This window comes from Bos javanicus, chromosome 10, assembly GCF_032452875.1.
Source record: "Bos javanicus breed banteng chromosome 10, ARS-OSU_banteng_1.0, whole genome shotgun sequence".
NCBI lineage: Eukaryota > Metazoa > Chordata > Mammalia > Artiodactyla > Bovidae > Bos > Bos javanicus.
The window spans coordinates 87,360,948-87,385,213 of NC_083877.1; the positions used below are offsets into that span (position 1 = coordinate 87,360,948).

Sequence of the window (24,266 nt, forward strand, 5' to 3'; positions counted from 1 at the left end):
GTATAGTTGATTTACAGTGTTGTGTTTCTCTGCTGCATAGCCACGCAAATCAGTTATAGATATACCCACTTTTGTGTAGATGCTCTTCCCATATAGGCCATTACAGAATATTGAGCAGAGTTCCTTCTGCTATACAGTAGGTACTTGTTAGTTATCTATTTTATATACAGTAGTGTGTATATGTTTTGAACCAACACAGACTTTCTGTTTTCCCTCATTTGCACCCAGTGGCTTTGCATCCACTCCAAGCTGTGAAGTTGTCTTTCTTTTCACACTCCACTGAGTGTGCTCTATCTCCAGTTTACAAAAAGTGCACCCCCGAAAAGACCCAGTGGATCTCAAACAACCTGTTAGGAGCTAAGTCCCTGCGGGGCAGCCAGCCTGTCCCCACAGCAGACGGCCCCCGCCCCACTCTAAACTGCTATGGTCTGACATTTCATTCAACAGAGTTTTTAATCAAGCAACTGCCATGTGCCAGGCACTGGTAAACACTGGGGATTCTCCAGTGAACAAAAACAGACAAGGTCCCTGCCCTTACAGAGCTTACAGTCTAGTGGTGCGTGTGTGTGTGTGTGTGTGTGTGTGTCCACGCGCGCACGCGCACATGCATGCAGGGGGTGGTATTTGTCATACCAATATATGTATAATTGCAAACTAATAAATTACCTGAAGCAAGGCAAATAGCAGAAGCTTCTGATGTGATCTGGAAGCTGGGATGTCCTCGGTGGCAGGGACAAAGCCTGAGGGGGCCACCTCAGGGGCTGAGACAGGGCGTGAGACACATAGGCGCTTGTTATCTGGGGGGTGCTGGTTGGCCATGGGGAAGGACTGGGGTCTCTTTCCTAAATGCAACAAATTTCGAAGGGGACTTTGGATGTTCATTTTACAAAGCGCTCCCTGACTGCTAAGTGCTTAGCGAGTGGATTTCCAGGGGCCAGAAAGGATGCAGAGAAGCCAGTCTGAGGTCTTGGCAAGACATGGTGGTTGGATCTCTGCACCCCTCTTTCCATTTCCGATGTAACCAAGTACCTATGTGATTAAAAAAAAAATCCAGGGTTGCTGGGGGCTCTACTGACAGAGCCGATGTCTTTATCCATCTCTCTGTGAGATACCTGCCAGCGCCCCGAGCCTGGAGAATCCCACGCGGTCCTCCACTTCAGCACAGAGGAAAAACCTCAGCTCGGTTTCCCAGCCTGCACGAGCTTCCATTTATCCAAGTCAAGTATCACCTGCCGTCCTGCCGCCCATTCCCCAGCCCCTCCCCGGCGGCCGGCCCCTCCTGGGGTTTCTCACAACCCTCCTGCTTTTATTCCTGAAGTGCTTGAACACTGCCTGCAGTTAGAATCCATTTAGACTTTATTCTGATGATAAAATGATGTTTTCCCCCCTACTGCTCATTGTCTTTTGTAGAATATAGGAGAATAAGGTGATGGTCTCTCTTAAGGGCTTTTTTTTCCCCTCCCTTTTAAATAATTCTATACCTATCCCCTCCCCACACTCATTTGAATCATCAGATTGATTATTATCCCTGTGGCTGGCACATCTCAAAAGATGACAAGCCCCAGAAGAAGGACTGGGGCTCGACTTACAGCTGGTTTTGGTACAGTAATACTCGGGTTCATGGAGACAGCAGCAGACAGGGATGCAGGTATGTTCGTAGCTGGGGATTCAGGTGTGTATGTTGAAGTGTCTACTTGTGCCGTGAAGTGGATGTGGCTGGTAAGTTGGTTGTTTTAACCATAGTTGTGTTTTTCTAAGCAGACAGGAATTTATTTGCTTGTGTCTGTGTCCTGGGAACATTTCTGAGGGTTGCCAATGAAGAGAACATCACTGTATACATCTTGAGTGTTTTATAGCATCAAGCCCTGCCGTCTAGTCCTGTGAGAGCTGTTCAGAACCCACTGGCCCAGGTGATGAGAGCTGGGAAGGGAAGCATCCCCTCTCTTGCTGGGGCTCACCTACAGGCCTGACCCTTGGCACTTTTATGCACCAAACACCAGGTGTGAGGCTTTGAATTTCTAAGGAGCTGGCCTCTTCTTTTTGATAGGCGGGAGGAGAAATGGGTCTTGTTTTTAAATTTAAAAAGAGACCCCTTCCAAAAGGCTGAGATGAGTTTGCTGGACTTGCCAGTTAAAAGATCAGACTGGGGGTTGGGGGTGGAGAGGATATATAAGGGGCACACCTTTCAAGTCCCCAGCCCCACCAGCCAGTTGGGCTAAAAAAAAAAAAATTTTTTTTTTTTTCTTTAATGGCGAGAGGACAGGCCTTGCGGCTCTACAGCACAGTTCTCCTACTCCTCCTGAGGTGGGGACCTCGCGCGAGCGCCTGGTTCCATTGAAGTCTCTCTGGCTCACCCCCCTCCCCCCACCCCAGCTCGATTCTGTCACTTTAAGTCCAGCCCCTGAGAGATAGCCAATAGGAGCCAAACCATACATCAGTCTCCCAGCCTTAAAGCTACAGTAGGGTTAGCGGGCTCCAAGTCTCTGGTGCCCGAGCCGCCTCCACCGCTTCGCATCCCCTCTGCCCGCACAGGAGTGTGTGCCCGAGTGCGGGAGCTCTGGGCTGGGCGCGCACGGCTCTCGGCCTCCCTCGCGCCCCGCCGCGGCGCTTCCATCCACCCACTCCGCCTTGGCCGGCTCACCGTGCCCCTACCCGGACTCGCACCTCGCCGGTGCCCTTCACTCGCTCTTCCGCGTGATCTCCCCGCCGCCTTTTCTCTACCAACTGGGAATGCTAAAACGGGACTGATGGACGTGTCCGAACTCTGCGTCCCTGACCCCCTCGGCTACCACAACCAGTAGGTGCTCGGCTTCTCCGTCTGTGTCTGTCCTTCTGCCTGTCCGGCCGTCTCTGTCTTGAGTGTCGCAGTTCTTCTAGGCATTCTTGAAGTGGCAGGGACCCCGGGGGTGGCGGAGGGGAGGTGAGGGCACTTGGGGGGGACGTCGGAAGGGGAAAACCGCACACTTTTCTGGGTTTCCTTCTGGGGGTGAACCCGACTCTAACTTTTCCCTCACCCGCCCCCCCCCCCCCCGCCACCCCGCGTTTTGACAAACCCTCACTCTTAGGTAAGAGCAAAGCTTTTCGCATTCACTCCGATCGTCCCCCGCGGGGAGAAAATATTTGAGTTTCTGTGGAATGGGGAGGAGCGAGCCCAGAACAGGTGCGGTACTGTCTCAAGGATGTCCCGTCCCCACTCGGGAAAGCGTCCCTGCGGGCCCTTTGACTTTAATGTTTATTTTCATACGGGGGACCAGAAGCGGTCCAGGCAAGGGGGCGAAATTGAACGTGCCGCGCAGGTTTGGAAACTGGGAGGCGAGCACGGTCCCGCGCTACGGTCCCAGAGCGGCTCCCCGAGGGCGCGCACGCGGCGCGGTGGACCCAAGCCCCCCCGCCACCTGCTCCCAGGGGTGCGGGCGGCGCGGCCGGGTTAGACTGCGCCCCGCATGCCCCGCCACGGGATGCCCGCCTCCCGCCAGGAGTGGGGACAAACGGCTGGACGCTGCAGCGGAAGCAAAGTTGGTTCTCGGCTTTAGGCAAGGCGGTGCTGGGTGATTTCCGTGCCCCGGGGCGGCTTTGCGCTCGCCTCCCTGGAACCTGGGGTGGTCTGAGTCGCGTGCACGCGGGTGGTCGGCGGGGGCTGCGGGGCTAGACACCGGGTAACCGCAGATCCCCGGACTTGGGCAGCTTGCCGACTGCGCGGAGTGGGGACGCGCACAACTGATCCCCCAAACGGTCGAACGCTGCCCCGCGCGACCATCCTTGACTTTGCGAGGTCCTGCTCCGGCCACCCGCCGTTCCCCTCCCAGGCCCTCCGCGGTCGTCGTCCCACCTGCCCAGGTACCTGTCCCGGGCTCCCCGCGGGCGCTCCAGGCGCCGCCGCGCTCCGGGCAGGTGTCCGGGGCGTCTGGGTGTGGGCGCACTCCATGTGGTTCCCCCGGAAGGCTTCAGATAATACTACAATGAAAACTCTAGATTCTCGTGGATCTGCTTAACTTCTCGCTATTCTTCCTCCTCTCCCCCACCCCCACCCCCCACCCAAGCAAGCTGAACTACTAAAGTCAGTTCTCCTTCGGTCATCCTTTCGTTTTTTGTACCACCCCCTCCTCCCAGGAACCACGACATCCCTAAAACAATACTCTGGATATCGTGGGGTCCCAGTGAGTGTGATTACGCCCAGCGCTGAACTGAATACCTCCAACCCCAGGTGGACCGCGCCTAAGAGAGAAGGCAACTTCACAGCAGCGTCTCCTGAGGGGCGACCGCAGGGTCCAGCCTCCACGCTGACATTTTTGATTCCAGTTTTGGGGTTTCCCTGGGCAAAGGGTCCTTTCAGTGCCGCCAGAATTGAAACAGAGTGTCAGAAGAAGGCGATTGGATTAGGAGATGAGGGGGATCTTGGATTCAGATTTCCATCAGTGTGAAAAGTGGCTTTTAATTCTCTTTAAAGGTTACACTGATCCCAGCTTGTATGGCTGGTGCAGTTGGGGTGGGGGCCCATTTCACAGTATGGTGGTCCCTCCCTAAGGGAGGGGGAGCCCCCAAAGAAACCTCCTGGGTGGGTGAGACTGAACTGTGTATGATGCTCGTGGGGCATTTCCGCACATAAAATTACCAAGTACGACAAATATTGGATATTTAAATTATTTAGTTTTCGTCTCTCCAGAGGTGACTTCTTTAGTTGAGCTTGAAATATCTATGTATTTGTCCCTGGATCAAGTCACAGTCAATAAATATGAAATTTTGTATGGGGGAAGTACATCTTTTGATTATGTTGACCAGGAAAGCAAGGAGAGATGGGGGATTTAGCAGCTGGGTAATTCATCGAGTTGACGCAACCCTGGCTTGAGTTTGAGGAGAAATATGGGCAAAGAAGGAATGTCAGGGAAGCAGCAAAGGGGAATGAGGTAGCTGAGGTCCTGGGTGCCTGGGAAGGGTTTGAAGTGGAAATCAATTATAAAGTAAGCCTGATAGTGATTTGGATTTGGACTCCCTAGCCTTCTTGTTTTTGTTTGTTTGTTTTTGCAAAGAATTAGCTTCTCACTCCATGGGGCACAGGAAAAGCCAGAAACGTGCCTGCTTCTTCTATGGAGGATCTAAGCATCCCGGTGAGATGCCGTTTCTCAGAGCCCCAAACCTGCTGGGCTGCAGTCCAAGCGTTAGTGAGCCGGGCCCCCATACACAGGTGCGTGCCTTCTGGAGAAGGCATACCTCTGCTGTGGTTACTGGGGTACAAAATTGCCAAGGACGAGCTTGTAGAGGTCAGAGGCTGCTGTTGGGGGAGGCAGCTTTCTGACCACCACCCCCCGGTGTTTCTCTGCTTCACAACAAGTAGCGTTAGAGCCCCCTGGTAGCAAAGTGACAAGACACAGGACTGCATTCTCTGGTTTGTTGGAAGGACGGTAGAATGAATCCATCCATTATGGTGCCGAGGTTTCTCTGGAACCTATACGAGACTGGGTGGGTTCGAGTGCTCTGTACAGATAGTTTCTACCTATTTGCCTTAGTTGACATTCCCGGACTTGAAAAAAAAAAACTCAAGGGCGCAGGGACCACAGTCCAGCGAGGAAGAACTCCCCAGACTTCCCTTTCACCTGCTAATATACAGAGAGCGATCTTTAATATTTTAGAGTTATTTTCACTTTCCAGGTGAGAAATTCACTTTCACACACACACACACAGATACACTGGGACCTTCATACCTTTCTCTCCTTCATTTTCATTTTCCTGTAGCCAATCCTGTAGGTGACTCCATTACCATTTCTAATCAATATTTTATGTACATATATAATCAGCAGAGTCGGAGTGAGCGCGCTGGCTTGTGTGGGCCTGTGTACAAATGCGTCGGGGACGGACCCGATGGAGATCCTTGGCAGACAATCTGGGGAGTTGCGGGGGGGCTTCGTCACCCACCATCCGATGACCACTTTGCTGATGTTAAAGAAACAGAGAACAAACTGTCCCAAAGGTAAAATATGTGGGTTCACACGTAGGAAAAATGCCACATGGTAATTCAGAATCAGTGACCCAGAGAAAAACAAAGGGGGGAATTAATTTTTAATGGTACATTTAAAAATAAATCACGGGAGGACATTCATCTTGGTTTTCTGAGGGAGGGGCTCCAGGAAATAAACCTTTCGGTGTCTGCAGCCCCCTCTGGAAGGTGTGGGCTGCCGTGGAAGAGGATGGGCTTGTTCAGGCCTGAGGGCGACAAGCTTAGCAGGAAATCAGAGGGCCCCAGTCCTGGGCAAGGCCCTTTCCAGCTGAGTGAGATCTTGACATCAACTGGAAATTTCCTCTCGGAGCTTATTTCCGCAACTCCATTTTAGAAACAGTCCTCAATTTTTACCAACAATTGGAACATACGAAAAAGATGTTTCTTAAACAAATGTATATGAAGAAACAGACTGACCCACCAAACAAAAACCTTTTCATTCTATTGATTTGGAGGAATCAATACATATTCCATTTAGTCCGGGAGAGGAGAGACAGAGGGGACTTACGGGGAAAGCTCTGTGAGGGAAGTGGCTGTGGTAGGGATTTCATGTCACAACCCCGCCTTCTCGAAGTGTCCCGGCTCTAGCCCAGGGGGCCCTTGTGACTCTGCTTGATTTGTGTTCCTGATAATGGGACATATTGCCAAATGCTTTCTTTTCTTTTTTTTAATTTTAAGATAATCTAAACTCAATGAGAGTTTGTCTCCTTCTTCAGTCCTCTACAAAATGCCCAGCTTCTTTTGAGCACAGGAACTGGGAAGCTCTGTACAAGTCTGGCAGCCCAAAGGAAGGTGTGGGGTGGAGAGACATTGTCAGGGTGTTTGCATGAGAGGTGGGCTATGGAGCTGGCTGTGTGAATGAGCAGAATTCAAAAGGAAAGCGAGTTCAGTCAAACATTTAGACAAGAGCTGAGATGCTTTTGACCCGGTTCTGCAGCGCCCTTCCTTAGAACGTGTCTTCTGGACGCTTTAGGTGGTTTTCTCAGTATGATTTCTTTGTGGTTCTCATTTACGAGGACAGAATAGCAGGGATGCAGAGCCTAATCCACCTCTTCAAAGTCAAGTCCAGCCCACACCCTGAACACCCCAGGCTGGTGCCTTTTCACACCTACCAGCCATCATTCAGCTCTTTGTCTCTGCAAGCTCCAGTCCTCCCAGTCTCTTCCAGCTTGACCAGGAGGTCTGCCCAGAATTCGTTAGGACTCCTCCCAACTTTGCTGGGAGCTTCTGGCTTGAAGCTGGGTGGCTTTTGGCAGAACAGTCCCCTGGGGATTGCACAGCTTGAGTGCTGAACCTCCGATGTCCTCCACCGTGGCCATGGTTCCCAGAGGATGTGTGGGGCGCCAGCAGAGGGTCCACAGACCAGGCCAGGAAGCCCCGAAGGGCTCAGCTGGAGAATGGACTGGAAGCAGACATATCTGAGCTCACCTCCTGCCCCTGGGGCCATTTGCTGACTTCTAGGGATAAACAAAGGTCCAAGTGCTGGTGACTCCTGATTGGACTTCCTCTCTGCTGACCATCCCCTTTCTCAGGCTCAGGAGCGTTGGACCTCCGGGGAACTGTCAATGCATGAACATTCCTCGGAGGAGGGGTCCACAGGCCCCATGGGCTTCTACTGCCCCCGGTGTCCCCTGGTGTGGCTGGGGTGGCTTGCAGCAGGCTCACATCCTGGTTGTCCCATCCGCTGGTATGGCCAGGTCCCTGCGCAGGGAGGTTGCGGTGTTTATAATTGCAAATGTAATTAGCAGACCAGCTCTGGGGGACTGGGATGCTCAACTTCTCTGCACATCAGAGTGACCCCTGTGCTGGCTGGCCGGCAGATTAACCCTTCCTGGTCCAGCACGCCCACCCACCCACACACGCTCCCCCTACCTCTAGTGAGGCCGCTGACCTTTCCCTGATAATGACAGGGCTGTCCCGGGGAAGGGGGTGGGAGGGCCAGACTGCTTTCTGAGAGCAGTTGTCAGGGCAGTGCCTGGGAGAGGTCAGTCACTGGGGGCGTGTTTCTTCCCTAGGCCACTGGGCATGTGACCCTCACCACTTGTGACAGTGTGACCCGCCCCCCCTGTGGCAGGCTGGAGCATTTCCTGGCACACTTACTGGGCCACACTGGAAGGAGGTCACTGGAGGACTGTGGGTGCATGCTGGTCAGTGGCTCTAGGGGCTTCGCTGGGGGAAGCAGGGCTCTGGAGGGGCCTCCTTGCACCTGTGACTGCCAGCTGGCTCGCAGGTTCTGCGGGGGTACCCTCACTCTCGATGTGTGTGGGGGGGCAGACTGTAGGAGAACACGGGCTCAATTTGTCCCTGGGAGCAGAGACCACCCCAGCCCTTTCCACTGCCACGATCAACCACCCAACAAAAGACACGGACAAACCAGACAAGTGGGAAACTTGGAGCCCACGTATGGCCCCAGCCCCCCACCCCTCCTGTGAGTGCACTGATGTGTCTGCCTACCTAGAGTGCCTTTCTGTAGATCAGGATTAGAACAGAAAGGATTTTAATAGCCCCTCTACTTATAAGCATTGGCTTAAGAGAGTGTCAAGCTCTTTTTTGTTGCCGTTAACACCCCTGATACAGAGGATGTCTGCAAATGCCGAGGCACCAAAAGCTGCATCCGTTCCTAGGAAAGTGTCTGTGTGTGCACGTGTGTGAGAGCCACGGCGGGCTCCCCTTTCAGATGGGAGACGAGGGGCTCTGCTGTTTAAAGCCGGCCCCTGCTGGCCTGCCTTTTACCCCTTGCCTGGATTGAGGTCAGGCTGTGGCCACATTCCAGTGAGGGGCTGTGCGCCTTGGGGTATTTCCGTGGTGTGGGAGGGAGCCCAGAGCAACCCAACAGGGCTGGCTGTCCCTGCCATCGGAGGAGTTCAGTCTTTCCTAAGAGGCTCTCTTCAGTTTTCTGGGCCTGGGTAGGGCTGGCAGACCCTGGAGAGGGCGAGCAGGCCGGGCTGCTCTTCTCCCGGGGAACAGATGGCCACACTCAAAGAGGCAGGCGGTTCTTCCCCAGGTCCCCGACTAACCCTTCTCTCCCTGGATATGGCCATCAACAGTCTTATCGCTAAAGGTCAAATGTATTCTTACGTCAAGGAAAATCAGACTGGTTTTCATTTGCCCATGGGACTTTCGATATGAAACTGGATGAGGTTAAAAAAAAAAAAATCTATTGGCTAAATGCCTTAAATTCAGGATTGTGTGGTCTCGGGTTAAAATAAGCTCCAAATAAAAGTTTTCCTGGGGGTTAGAGACATAATTGTTTTTACATCTTCATTTGCCATGCTTTTTAACCTACACACGTTTTGTCCCAAAGAATTTTGTTTTCCTTCTCTTCCTCTCCACACCCCCGCCTGCCCGCCTTTAAATTTCTCTCCTCTGTTCCTTATGACTTTAAAAAATATTTGTCTTTTCAACACTGTCATTCAGCGTCCCCGGGATTGAGCCTTTTCTGGGAATGGTTTTCTGGATAATGTTATTTTGCTTCTCAATGTCATTTCATCCGGAGGTCAAAAGGCAGTTAAACAAACTCCAACAAGCTTTTGTTTTTATCTCCTGGTTTTAAATGTGATCAGTTTTCATTTTAAACTATATCAGAATCCTCTCCTGCCAATTACAGTAGCAGCCAGCCTCACGCCTGACCGTGAGTGTTTACTGAAACACTGCATTAAAATTGCACGAATGTGAAGTGCCCAATTAGAGTCAGGTCTTCCTATCGAGGAAGCTGTGAGTTTCAAAACCCCAATGCTAAGTGTTATTTTAACTTTATTTTTTTAACTGCTCAAAATAACTTACGTTCATAATGTTTTTTCCTTTTCTTGTTATATAATTCTTAAAGTATTATATTTACTTACCTTTACGTTTTTGGTATTTTTACCTGGCTTGTATTTTTAAAAAGATACCCAGCAAGAGGTTTTTGAGCATCACTGGTCTTTTCCTGTGTTCTTGGTTTCTGAAAGACAGAGAACAAGAAAATACAGTCCTAAGGAAATGCTGTAGTTGGGGGGTTGACGATGTGAAGGGTGATGTTTCAAATGAAATTCTCTCGTATCTCTCTATTTAACATTGTCCTTTGTCTTTACTTATGTTTTCCCTCTATTTTCATTCCAACTTGCTCTAGCTTATTTATCCCTCTTTGGTTTTATATGTTTTAGAGGAAGGCATATAGGGTACGTGTGTGTGTGTGTGTGTGTGTGTGTGTGTGTGTCTACCTGAGCACGTGTGTAAGTATGTGTGTGTGAGTGCTCGGGTGTGTTGGAACTGTTTTGAGGTGCTGAGCATGATTGGTTGAGAGAAGTCTGAAAGCAGAATGGCTGTTACGGGCCACCTCATTCTACTTCAGCCATTAAGACCTTGACCCACTGGTTGCATTTGGTGGGGAAATCAAAGAGGGTAAAAACCTCCTGTTGAAAGCACATTCCAGGTTGATTGTCTGTTACCCGAGGAGGTATGGGTGAGAGGCGATCAGGATGCCCCACACTTTATTCGAAGCCAACTTTTCCATCTCTCTGCTCTCTCACCTCACTTCCTCACACTTGGAGCTCTAGTTTGGGATCCTGGTGATGTGAGTGAATGAGCTGGTCTATGCTTTTGTTTTTGCCCTCCTAATCGATCGGGAGGAAACATTGCTTTTGATGGTGAGACATCTCTTCAGCCTGCATGCAGAGTGCAGTATCCAGCCTTTGCCTTTAGCCTCACTCTTTGTCATTTGTCCCGTGGGTATGTTGACATTGTCTACCTAAGCAGTCAGGCTAACAAGCTTTGGCAGAAAGAACACCGCTTTCACAGAAGTGATAGCAAGAATGCAATGGTTGTAATAATTATAACAGTAATAAGAGCTTGCAGCTTTTTCTTCCCCCAAAGCGCCAAGCAATTCTCATAACCATTCCCTCATAGTAACTGTATGAGGGTTGCTGTGTCTTGCCTCCAAACGTAAATGTTTTTCTGCAAGCATAACATGCCAAGGCTTCAGGTTTGCATGTCTAAATTCATCCAGGGGCAAAGAAAATGCCTGGTGTCTGAAATATGAACAGACAAAGGTAAAGGAGAATACAGTGTCCGACACACAGCCCCCTTGAGAAATGCCAGGTGTGTTGCCTTTGAACTGGTAAGGCAGAGATGTTTCTTGTAAAGGATTCTGACCTTCCTGTCACGATCACCTGAGACCCATGCCGTGCTCTGCCTCTCCTTGCCCCCAGTGTTCCTTAGTGCCTCTGGCTGCGATCTCAGGAGAAGTTTGCAGACCAAAGGCACACAGAGGACAAGGGGGTTATGACTTGGCACATGTGAAGAGCTGGGAACAGAGCTGGGTGAAGAGAGAGGCAAAGTCACCTTGCCACCCTTGATCGCCTTCTCGGCCGTTCAGCGTCTCCCAGGGCTTTCTGTCTCTGTTCCTGGGTATCCCAGCCTGCTCTCTGGATGCAAAGATCGGAGGGACCGTGTCCGGAAGCCAACCCCTCTGGATTCCTGTGACCCTTTTGTGACTTTTCATGGCGATACCCAGATCTGAACCTGCTCACGTGCAAACTACTCATCTGTGCATTACTTTTGAAATTGGCTTGGCCTTTGTTATTTCCTCTCTCATCCCTGCCCCCCTTTTTTTGTTTGTGTGCCTTGGAAATAGGAGACAGCCTCAGACACCAGCCTAATACTATCAGCCAAACATAATCGGAGCCACCTGAATATACCAAGGTCCCAGGACTGTCTGTAATTTTTTTCTACTTCAATATTCTTACTCAATTTCTACCACCACCACCCCCCACCCCGCCAAATACCCAACAACCCAAAGCTTTGGGTTATTAATTGATTATTATCTGATTTAACAAACAAGACGTCCTACCCCACAAGGAATCCCAGCAACACTCTGGCTGTGCTGCTCAGGCTGAGATCTGCTTTCTTCGCCCCCTCCATCGGTGAGAAACGTTATAGCTTCAATTCCCTTGTTGGACCCTGAGTAAAAAATTAATTCATAAATAATAAAAACCAATCAGTCTTGTTGAGTTTAAGAAGGATTAGGAGAAAGGGTGTTTTTTCTTACAGAGAACATTTGGAATCTGCGTGTCATTGTCACCGAGTGTTCGGGGTGGCTTGAGTGTGCCTTTATTCACAGCAAATGAGCTGTTTATTATCCCGAAGGGTAACACGTCTTCCTCAGTTGTAAGGCCAACTTACTGGAGGTTGTTACACGGGTTTCCCACCCAATTCTCTCCCACAGACCCATACAAATCAGTGATAATTCATTGAAATTAAGACAGTTTCCTGTGGAAGCGGCACATCATCAAATAGCAACAGACCTGGCATTGCATTATGAATAAGCTGGTTTGTTGATGGAGTGGAGTCTGTCTCTCTGTTTCCCTCCCCTTTCTTTCCCTGGGAAGTAATTGACCAGAAATTTACATGTCTTTGCAAGAAGTACTGAAATTAGACTTGTAGATACTCTTTTAGTTTCCAGAATAGTATCTACTTCCCAGGGTGGCTGTGAAGATTAAACAGAGGTAATTCACAAGTGTCAGGCACATAGTGGGTGTACATTAAATGTTTGATGTTCTTATTAATTTTTTTATGTTATCTATTGGGAGTTACTTTTCATTCCTTTGATACAACTTCACAATGAGAGTCCTTCCTACTCAGGAGCGAGATTGGGGTGCTTGAACCGATTACTTGGTTTAATGTGATCAATGTGGCTTGGGTTTCCATATGTAACACAAGGGGATTATAGAAGGAATTATGACTTGGGACCCAAGGTGGTGAATAGGAAATTTCCTCTGAATGAATCCCTCTATCCTTGGACTGTGGGTAAAGTTGCCCAGTAAAATACAGGACCCTTGGTTGCATTTGAATTTTAGATAAACAACAAATATTTTTTTAGTGTTAGTATGTCCCATGTGATATCTGCTAAATCTGGCAACCCTACCCATGGGTGTTTTTCTTAAACTGATCTGATCAAGAAACACATTTCCCTTATTTTTTTCTACTTTTGACAAAGCTTCAAAGAATGATTATATGCAGTTTTTTCAAACTGTTTTTTAAATGACTATCTTTAACTTTTTGCAGACGTTAACTTGTTAGGTTGGTCATATCCTTAGACGTTAGTGGGTACAAGTCATTTCCGTCATCCAAATATATCGATAGAGTAGCAATCAGGTAAACACGTCTGCTGAATGAAGTCCTCTAGCGTAGCACCCAGAGCTACTGAATGTTGCTTTGGGGACGAACAGGGTAAGCAGAGTCTTTTAGGGAACTTGTCTCTGCATGATGTTTCTCTGACAAGCAGGTTGAGGGACTGGATTACTAGAGGCTGACACCCCAGCAATTGGAGGCTATACTTGCGGCACCTTGAAGGCCAAAGCAGCAACAACCTCTTCCTGCCTTCCCACACAGGGACAGGAGGCTGGCCCTTCGGAGACATCCCCGAAGAGGGTGTGGAGGAAACAGCCCAGATCAGTGTTAGGTGGTAATGTGACAAGGACAACGGCCCGAACCTGATACAGCAGGCTGAGGGCATGCGTGAACTGGGACACACCAACGGGGGACCAGCGAACCCCAGCTTTTCTTCGCCTACCTCCCAGGGCGGCATAGTGGTTCAGCCCGGGGAAACACAACCATTGTTTTATGCGGGGTACCCTCACCACCCAGAGTATGGGGAATGGAAGAGCTCTAGAGCCCCCTGCAGGCCATAAATGGCACTGCACCTCATGGGTGACCGTCCCACTACAGAGCCTCCTGAGGGTGGGACGGAGTGTGGAGGATATCAGAAGGTGAACCTGTAGAAATGCAGGATCCTAGAGGACTGGGTGCAGAACCCCGGCTTCAGAAAGCAGCTCTGGTTTCAGAACTGCTTTTCGGATCCACACTCCACGCTTTTTAGCACTGTAGTTACTTCCTAGTCTGGTATGCCAATGACCTCCCGCTATGCACGCGAACAGACGCAGGACGCTCACCGCCTCCATGGCTTGCCGTGACCTCCAGACAGGCTGGGCAGTGCTCAGGCCTCACTCAGCCCGAGGAAAGCCCTCCCGCCAGCTGCTGGAAGTGCAGAACCACCATGGCTAGCACCATTTTCAGGGCCTGATTGACACACTTGCTGTTCAAATTCTCCTAAGATATCTGACTCCCTGGGGATCATTTTAGGATTTGCTGGAAGAAAAGTCTTGGGGAAGAGGAGAGAGCTGAAAATAAACTGCAGAGTCAGAGGTGGACAATTGTAATAATAGTAATAGTAACCGTTGTTAACATTTATTGGGTACTTACTGGGTACCAGGCTTTGTTGTAAGATCATTTCATGTGTTAACTCACTGCCTCCTCACAATAACCCTATTGGGGTTAATCGGAAAATAGGAACTAGGTCCTACCACCATCCCCATTTCACAGGGAAGGAAACGAAGATACAGAGATGCTAGGTCACTTGCCCAAGGTCACGGAGCTGACAAAGCTGGGATTTGCTCAGGGGCTGGCTTGCTGTGTACCTGCAGTCTAACCAGTGTTACACATCACTCACTGGGTCTAGAGTTTTAGCCTTCTAACTCCAGCTTTCAGACCACCCCTTCTTAACTGTGTGGGTCGGACACACAGTTTGGAGAGGAGGCAGAAGAGGAAACTTGGACATGGCTTATTCTAAAAAGGCAGAGGCAGAATGCCCACAGTGAACTGGACCTTGTTCCCGCCCCCCACGCCCTCAGTCTGTGTCATGGGGCCACGGGCTGGAAAGGAAAGCTGGAGAAAGGAACTTTCGGTCTTCCTGACCTCATCCTCCAAGGGGACCATGGGCAACCTCCAGAGGTTCATGCCTCCCTCTGAGTCTGTCATCAACAGATGCTGAAGCTGTATTTTCTCCCATCTCAAGCCCTCCCCCATTCTCTCATCACCTGCTCTCCAATAACTCCTAAGTCTGAATCTCAGAATCCTACTCTTGTGTCGGGCTTGGGCTCCCGGGTGGACCTCCCACCAGCACTTGCAAAACAGAACTGCAGCATCGTCCTCCGGATTGCTTCTCCCTGTGTCTTCCTTGTCTCTCCCTCCACTGATGCAGAGACCCCCAGCCAGGAAACAGAGTGTGTTTTCAGCCCCTCTGCCTCTCTTTCATTGTCCGGTCCCCTCCTCAGCTGGACAACACATCCGTCTATTTTTTTTTGTTTTCTACTCCCCATTCCCCCTTCAGTAATCACAGGTTTGTTTTCTATGTCTGTGAGTCTGTTTCTGTTTTATAAATAAGTGTCATATTTTAGATTTCACACATAAGTGATATCATACGCCATTTGTCTCTCTGTTTGACTTGGTTCACTTAGTATGACAATCTCTAGATCCATCCATGCTGCCATAAATGGGATTATTTCATTCTTTTTTTTATGGCTGACGTCTATCTAAATAGACGCTTCAGGTCTACTCTCCTCTCTCTGTACCGTTGGATATCCCCAACCCTCAGTCTGCCGGGCAACTTTCTATTTATCTTTTAAAACCCTGCTCATATGTTCCCCTCCTGATGAAGCCATCCCTGACCCTTTCCAGGAAGGGATCTCTCTTTTTGCAGCGACAGTCTGGCCCCTGCTCCTGCCTGGGTTGTAACTTGTTGGATTTGAATATCTGCTTATCTTTTCCCACTACATCATTGGCCCCTGGAATACCAGCTTCATCTCTGTCCCCACTGCCTAGAGCAGAACCTGGCATGGAGTAGGTGTTTGATGCGTGCTGGCGGGGTTAATTTAGGGAGATACGATATAGGTAAAGGGGCATTCTGGGGGCATAAGAGGGAAGTAGATGGCCTTGGGAACAGCAGTGCCAGGAGGGCCCTGGCCCCGCGGCAGCTATTGTCCTGTTGATGGATGAGGTGGACCTGGCTAGGTGGACCTCTGTGCCCTTCTTGGGGGCAGTATAGTGTAATGAGTAGGAGGGAATGCTCTGGCTCCAGACTGACTGAGTCTAAATCTTGGCCCCAGTAGTGTGGAGGAACCAGCTCAAACTGGCTCAGTAGAATCGAGCATTAAATATTTAGGAATTTTGTAGCTGATTGTTAAACACAATCATTAAAAATGAAATTCTATAAACTTACTAGCTAATACATTGTCTTAAAAACAAAGGTAATAAGTACTCAAAGTTCACTTGGTTGTTGTACGGTTCAGTACCTACGTCGTGTCTGATTCTGCCACCCTGTGGACTGCAGCACACCAGGCTTCCCTGTCCTTCACCATCTCCCGGAGTTTGCTCAAACTCATATCCACTTATGAATTGGTGATGCCATCCAACTGTCTCATCCTCTCCCACCCTCTTCTCCTTTAGCCTTCAATCTTTCCCACCATTAGGGTCTTTTCCAGTGAGTCCACTCTTCCCATAAGGTGGGCAAAGTATTGGAGCTTCAGCTTTAGCATCAGGCTTGATATATTCAGGCTTGATTTCCTTTAGAATTGACTGGTTTGATCTTCTTGCTGTCCAAGGGACTCTCAAGAGTCTTCTCCAACACCACAATTTCCAAAATCCAACACCTCGATTCTTTGGCATTCAGCCTTCTTTATGGTCCAGTTGTCACATCCATACATGGCTACGGGAAAAGCCATAGCTTTGACTATACAGACCTTTGTCAGCAAAGTGATGTCTGTGCTTTCTAATATGCTGTCTAGTTTTCTCATAGCTTTTCTTCTAAGAAGTAAGTGTGTTTTAATTTCACGGCTGCAGTCACCATCAGCAATGATTTTGGAGCCCAAGAAAACAAAATCTGTCACTGTTTCCACTTTTTCCCCATCTATGGCCACGAAGTGATGGGACTGGATGCCATGATCTTAGTTTTTTGAATGGCTGAGTTTTAAGCCAGCTTTTTCACTCTCCTTTTTCACCGTCATCAAGAGGCTGTTTAGTTTCTCTTCACTTTCTGCTATAAGAATGGTGTCATCTGCATATCTGAGGTTGTCGATATTTCTCCTGGCAATCTTGATCCCAGCTTGTGCTTCACCCAGCCCAGCATTTCGCATGATGTACTCTGCCTATAAGTTAAATAAGCAGTTTGACAATATACATCCTTGATGTACTCCTTTCCGAATTTTGAACTAGTCCGTTGTTCCATATCCAGTTCTAACTGTTGCTTCTTGACCTGCATACACGTTTCTCAGGAGGCACGTAAGGTGGTTTGGTATTCTCATCTCTTTAAGAGTTTTCCACGGTTTGTTATGATCCACACAGTCAAAGGCTTTACCATAGTCAATGAAACAGAAGTAGATGTTTTTCTGGATTTATGTTGCTTTCTCTATGATCCAAAGACTGTTGGCAATTTGAACTCTGGTTCCTCTGCCTTTTCTAAGCACAGCTTGTACAGCTGGAATTTCTTGGTTCACATACTGCTGAAGCCTAGTTTGAAGGATTTTGAGCATAACCTTGCTAGCATGTGAAATGAGCACCATTGTATGGTAGTTTGCACATTCTTTGGCATTGCCCTTTTTTGGGATTGGGAAGAAAACCAACCTTTTCCAGTCCTGTGGCCACTGCTGAGTTTTCCAAATTTGCTGGCGTATTGAGTGCAGCACTTTAACAGCATCACCTTTTAGAATTTAAAATAGCTCAGCTGGAATTCCGTCACCTCCACTAGCCTTGTTCATAGTGATGCTTCCTCAGGCCCACTAGACGTCACACTCCAGGATGTCTGACTCTAGGTGAGTGACCACACCATCGTGGTCATCTGGGTCATTAACATTTCCATTATTCTTGTCGTGAGAACCCCATGAACAGGATGAAAAAGCAAAAGTCACTACTTCTAATATTTTACTGCCTTTACGTACTTGAACTAAATTTGCGTCTAATCTGTGCGTATGGTGGGAATACTTTATGTTACTGCCCATCTCTGCACAGCAGCAGAGCACGAGTCATGTCACACTGGTAGCTTGAAACTGGCCACGATGGGAGTATTTATACCACAGAAGCAGGCAAATCAGTCCGCCTTTTCCAGCCAGTTCTTAAATATTTACCATCATACTGTTTGTTGTCTGGCTTCATGACATCCCAGCTCTGTGATCCCGGATAAGTTACTTAATCTCTCTGTGCCTCAGATTCATCATCAGTGACCCCCTTCATTGCTGTAAAGATTAAAAGTTGATCAATATAAAGTAGTTAAAGCAGACACTGGTACACAGTAAGTGCTCAAGAAATGTTGGCTGTTTTTTTAGTATTTCTTTCCCACGGCTCCAGGCATGTCCCTGTTGAAATTTTATCAAAACTCATGACCTTCCCGGATAGCAGAAGGTGAGTTTTCTCCTTAGACAGTAAGATGATTGCTTTTTCCCTACTGAACCCTTGCCCATGGGGTTTAACTGTAGTAGTCTAAAGCAGGAGGCAGAAAGCACTCATTTTCCAGGGGGGAAGGGCCCTGGTGGAGAGGTGCGCTCAAGCCTCCAGGCCAGGAGAGGAACTGGAACCCCTGCAGTCACTAATGTGCTGAATGGGTGAGGCGGGCACAGGTGAGGTCAGGAGAGAAACGGAGCAGATGCTAAGGATAGCCACACTCCAGGGTGGAGGCAGCCTGTGCGGTGGCTGCAGTGGGTCCCTTAGATCATATGAGGGGGCGGCTCCTCTTCCTGGGAATGCCGGGAAGCACAGTCATGCCGGAGGAGGCAAGGGCTCCTCTGGTTTGGGGAGTTGGGGGGAATATTTATTCCAGAGCATCTCCACGTTAGTGCATATGCTGTAATCAGCTTGCCCTGGGGTTACATTGGCCATGTTGCAATTGCTGGGGAAGCTGCAGGAGAATGGGAAGGAGAGAGCTTGTGGTCCACAGCACCCAGCGCAGCAGCGGCCCAGGAGGGGGCCAGAGTGCGCCAGGCTCTCCTAGACTCCATCTCAACCGGTTTCTCAGACCCCAGCCCTCTCTGGCCGCAGAGAAGGTCTCTGCACTGGCGGTTCCCTGGAAATTGCTTCGGGCTCAGACCTTTGGCATCGAGAGGCCCAGCTCAGAGAGTCACTCACAGACAGCCTGCTTTCAGCCGTGAGAGGACCGCCAGCCTGCAGACATGGGACTAGCTAGACCCGCATGGCTTTGCAGACCAAGGGTGCATCTCGTCAATGGGGGCTCGCTTCATTCTCTGAATCCCTGGTTTGTTGAGAAATGACTTTGCCAAGGAGGAGGCAGCCTTGAGAATTACACCCTCCTTCCCACCTCTTCGTGAGTGTGTCCTATCACCCCGAGCCCCTTAAAGGCCTGAGTCCCATTTATTTGTGAATCTGCAGCACAGGGCCAGGTGTGGAGGAACCTTCAATAAATACAAGGTGAAAGCTTGGATACCTTTTGAGAAAATCTGTGCATTGGACAGTGGGCCACTGACCAAGAGTGCCTGCTTGAGGGAGTGGGTGAGGTCTGAAACTAGTTTTTCTGTTTCCCCCCAGGGAATACATGGCAGGGGGTTAAGCTGTGAGTATTCAGGGCCTAGAGGGGCTGGGGAGTCCTGAGCCCTGAGACACACTGGAGCAGCCCACTGACTTACACATGCCCTGGTTCTCTAAAGGCCACCATATTTCCGTCTGCCCAGCACCATCCTTGCAGCCTGGATTTAGAGCCTGATAAGTCTTCAGAAGGCTTTCTGTCCTGTGTTACTGCAGTTCTGAGTGGGTCCCCGCAAGCAGGTGGGACCAGGAAGGGGCCCCCATGCCCTGCTCTTGCCGCTGCTGTTACAGCATGCCCATGAGCAGCCATGGGCTGGGCCCCTGCGTTCCCAGACTCAAGGGCCTGGTGGTATGTGAGTGTGGGCAGGCAGGAACCCTGGCCTTCAGGGATGCTGGAGGGAGAGTGTCACATGGTCCCTGGGCCATGTGAGTAGATTTTTGGAAGTGCCAATCTTAGCCACTTGGAAGGGAAGGGAGCTGCTTTGTTGGTATTTGATCAGGGCTCGCTGGCATGATCTCTTTATCAGTGACGCCTCAGTAAATTAGGGGTCCCTATCCACCTTTTATGGAAGAGGACCCTGAGGTCCAGAGAGGTTGAGCGAATTGCTCACAGTGACAAGGGGATCCACTTGAAGAGCCAGGCTGCAATTCCAGGTCTGGCCGAAACAGCGCAGCCCTCCAGACCTGCCCTTCTTGATATGTCCCCCGCCCTGATAACGTGGTCCCAAGCTGCCCCAGAAAGGGGAAGCACAGCCCTGAGAAGGGCACGTGGCTCTTGAGCTGACCCCAGGGCAGCTGAGCAAGAGGGTCAAGGCCTCCAGAAGTGTGGACATCCGTGCCCATCGGGCAAGAGGAGGAATGAAGTCCCACCCCTTCGCGGCTCCCAGCTCCGCTGCCCAGGACAGCGTCAGCCTTCTTGGGGAAGAGCAGCCAAGAGCGGTCCTCCTGCCTGAGCTGGAGCTCGGGCCCCTGGCCAGTGCCTCCGAGGGCCTCCACGCAGCCTGTGCAGAGGGGACGTGCCAAGGGCCAGTTTCCTGCACGTGGCCTTTGGGGCATGGGGAGAGGGAGCCAGCTTTGGTTTGTCTGATGCTGTGGCCGGTGTTTAGCAGGCCTGGGTTTGGCTTTGAGGTTTTCTCTCTCGTGTAAATCCAGCGTCCTCCTCCCCAGCTCCACCCCTGACCAGCAGAGCAATCCCAGGAAGGACTAGGGACCACAGTGGGGGACCTGCCTTGCCTGCCCCCACCCCCTCGGGACAGGCACCCCTCAGTAAAAAGGCTCTCATCGCCTTGGGAAGGGCCCCAGCCTGGCCTGATTAGATGCCCCAAGTGTGCCCATGGCTGTCAGCCTTGTTCACCCCTCTGCTGCCCCTCCTGACTTCCTAAGTCTTTATTCTGCCAGTGCTTTATGGTGGTGATAGTAAAAAAAAAGAAAATAGTTACAGTGGTCTGAAATGGATTTTTTTTTGAAGGGGGTCTGTAAATATATTTGTCTAAAAAATGTTACACGTTATGACATCTAGATGTTGCATGGAATACCTTTATGGCAGGAGATTAAAGTTACCTGGTCAGAGGGGTCCCAGAAAATAGGGACCCCTGGCAGCCAGGCTAAGCCCACTCAGCCCCTGAGTGCCCCACATGGGGAGTAGGTGGGACTCCCTACTTCCCAGAGGGAGAAGGCAGATCTTTCCCCCACTGGGGGCAGGATCCTTCCTTCCCGGCTGGGGAAGACCCAGGAGGCTCATGGTTGCCTTGGCCGGCATTTGACAGATGGGCAAACTGAGGCCCTGGGCAGATGAGGGCCTTGTCTATAGCCCTGCAGCTCACGTGCAGAACCCAGGCCAGGCCTCGCCCCACGCTGGGCTGTGCACGGCCTGACTTTCTGATGTAAACCCTCCTGGTCCTCTAGCTTCAGGGAGGGCTTCCAGGCCTCATGGTCAGGAAGACCTGATCTGTGAGCCTCGGGACCAACCAGGGCTTGTCACCATCTCTCTGTTCTGCTGTCACACTGTGTGCACATGCCCAGGTCAGCAACGAGACTGCGGGAGCCAGACAGAGAATCGTAGGGGTGCTGGACAGACTCAACAATTCCAACCTTTTTAAAATATCAAAGAATTGAGGGTTTCGATAGATGGAAACCGGCAGGATGAGAGATGAGCTGCCGGTCCTAGGCAAGGAGACCTCCCCGCCGCATGGTTCCCCTGCCATCCGTCCCCGATGCAGGCCTGGGGGCCCACTTCCTTCCTGGCACATCGCTTAGGTGGTGCTCTGATCTTGGTGACCAAGATGGAGACGGCAAGGAATTCCTCTCCCAGCGCATGTGGAGGAGAAGGTGGGAGATTTGAGGCAGGTGGCAGTAAAGACCACGTGCTCTGTCTGGCTCCCACGGGCCCTCCTGGTGTCTCACTCCATGGCTAGCACCAAAAACAAACACAAAAAGAATGCATTGCCCTGTTGCCCACCCTGTGGGCACTTTCAGGCAGCACCCCAGCTGCTGCAGTCCGTGGCCGAGGTCAGCACCTAACTGGCCAGCCCCGACCTGATGTCAGCATCAGGGTCTACAGTGTTCATAAACACACCTGGCCGGGCTGGCAACAGAGGCCTCCGATGGAGGAAGGAGAAGGAATCCTTTCCTGACGCCTGACTCACGCTAGTGGACCCGCAGGAGTAGACTGCCCTTCTGTGATGCGGTGCAGAGGGCAGAGCCTTTGATGTCAGACTGGGCTGAATTCACTGGCACCCCTGGCTCCCCTTGTGCAGTCTTGATGAGTCACCTGACCTCTCTGTGCCACACTGGTATCGTCCGAAAAATAGAAATGATAACCCTTCCCTTACAGGGCTATGGGAAACTTTATTACAATAGTGCTCATTAAATGCTCACACAGGGGTATTGTCAGGACCTCACAAAGTCCACGATGCCCAAGCGTTCTCCGTAAACATTCTACAATCATTGAAAGGAAACCTGCAAACTCATGTTAAAGTATGACTGAATTGTGAATTTACTATGTATTTTCCAACTGATGAAGAATACAGGTACCAGGATTATGATAGAGGGGAAAGAAAAATTTTGATGTTAAAAAACCCTCCTAGGCATTGCAGGCGGATGCTTTCCCCGCTGAACTACCAGGAAAGCCCAAGGTTCATATGAAAAGTGTGAAAGTGTTAGGCACTCAGTCGTGTCCGACTCTTCACAACCCCACGGACTGTAGCCCTCCAGGCTCCTCTGTCCGTGGAATTCTCCAGGCAAGAATACTGGGGTGGGTTGCCATTCCGTTCTCCAGGGGATTTTCCCAACCCAGGGATCGAATCCACGTCTCCTACATTGCAGGCAGGTTCTTTACCCCTGAGCCACCAGGGAAGCCCTTGGAAATACAGACAGCATAGAGTTAAGTGGAAAAAAGCAGATGGCTGAGTAACATATATAGTCAAATCATAGGTAATGGATTTTTAAAGTTCCAAATCCTGGGCATATGCTTTGGGAATTTCTGGAAGGAGACACAAAAAGCTGTCCTTTGAGTTACCTCTGGGGAACCTTCTTAGGAATCCTGGAATTGGGAAAGATGTTTTTCTTTTGACCTTACCCTTTTGGTTGTATGGAAGTATGTGCTCTCTATGAAAACAGTTTTAATTTAAAAGTTAAGGAGATTGACTTAAGCAAGCATGCTCACAAATGCGCCTAAGAAAAAACATCAAAATGAAAAAAGGATCCTCTACAAACTTGGAAGCAACTGCTCTGGACAGACGGACTTCCAGAAAGAGCTCTGTCCTTCTCTGCTTCCCTGCCCACCTGCTCCCCCTTGGCCCCTGCGGTGCTCAGCTCAGCACGCCAGGGTGGGTCATCCCTCGGCCCACAGCAACTGCTGAGACAAACCTGGTGCTGGTCTGCCTGCAGGCTGGGCTCCCAGGGGTAGAGCTGACGGTGGATGAGGCAGCCCGGCTCTCCTGGGCAGGCAAGGGTTGGCCTCCCCCTTTTCCCAGAGTCTTTCTCGGCTTCACGCCTGGCAGAGCCAGGTTGGGGGAGTCGCTGGAGGAGCATGATTGGACGAGTGGGCGGCTGGCCCCCTGCCTCGGAAACCATTAATCTTGTGTCTCCTCTGCCTCCCACCCCACCTCCCTGGCGCAGACAGACTGGAAAAGGACATGAAAGGGGCCCTGGGCTTCTCTCTGTGGTGGACCGCGACCCTGGAACATACCATCTGGCTTTTCCGCGTGTCTTCTGATACCAATTCCCCAGGTCGGGACCCCTCAAAGAGAGCTGTGTCTGGTGACATTTCTTATTGTTATTCCTTGGGCTGGGCCTTCGGATTCAAGGTCACAGGTAGATGCTGCCTCCAGAGGCTGCCTGGGGGGCCTAGGGCCGCCCATCCTGTGGATACCTCGGGGTGGTGGGGGGTTTACACTGGGAGATTCAGGACCACAAGACTCTTCAGGGCCAGGCCAGGGACCAGAACTTCCTGGGGCTACCAGCTCTCTGCTTCCTTCCCCGCATCCTGACCTCTTCCCACACAAAACAGCCAAAGCACCAGGTACCCAATCTGGGGTGTCAGCAAAGTTCGTGACACTGTGCAGAGTTTGACCCTGGCGTGGGAATCTTGGCTTTGGTCTCAGATCCGTATTTGCTTCAAGAAGTCAGAAGTTGCTGGCTTTAGATTCATTCCATAATAGAATTATTGGGGGTAGGGTAATTTGGGGCAAAGGAGAGTGTCTTTGATTAACCTAGATGTTTGGTCCTCAGAAGTGTACTGTCTTTCTGAGCAGTGAGTTCTCCGTTGTTAGGGGTATGTAAGTGGAAGGAGAATCTGTTTGGATTGAGCTCGCTGTTGTACACTTTGCCCTTTAGGGAAAAAAAAACCCTTCATTTCACATCAGTGGGGAGCAGGTGGTGGACCTGCACGGGGCCACGTTGGACAGCATCTCACCTTTTTACTTCTGACCTT

At 50.4% G+C, this 24,266-nt stretch overlaps 1 protein-coding gene across 2 annotated transcripts in view; it reads left to right on the top strand.

Moving 5' to 3' along the window:
• The window catches only part of ESRRB (estrogen related receptor beta), a 186,454-nt gene that overhangs the window by 68,447 nt on the left and 93,741 nt on the right, over positions 1-24,266 (top strand). Inside the window, exon 1 of one of the 2 annotated variants that reach the window (XM_061429545.1) lies at positions 2,442-2,797. The exons of the other annotated variant lie outside the window; for it this stretch is intronic. Coding sequence (XP_061285529.1) covers positions 2,748-2,797 — 50 coding nt within the window. The 5' untranslated portion in view covers positions 2,442-2,747. Of the gene's footprint in view, positions 1-2,441; positions 2,798-24,266 lie in introns of those variants that run through there. 2 annotated transcript variants of the gene reach the window in all.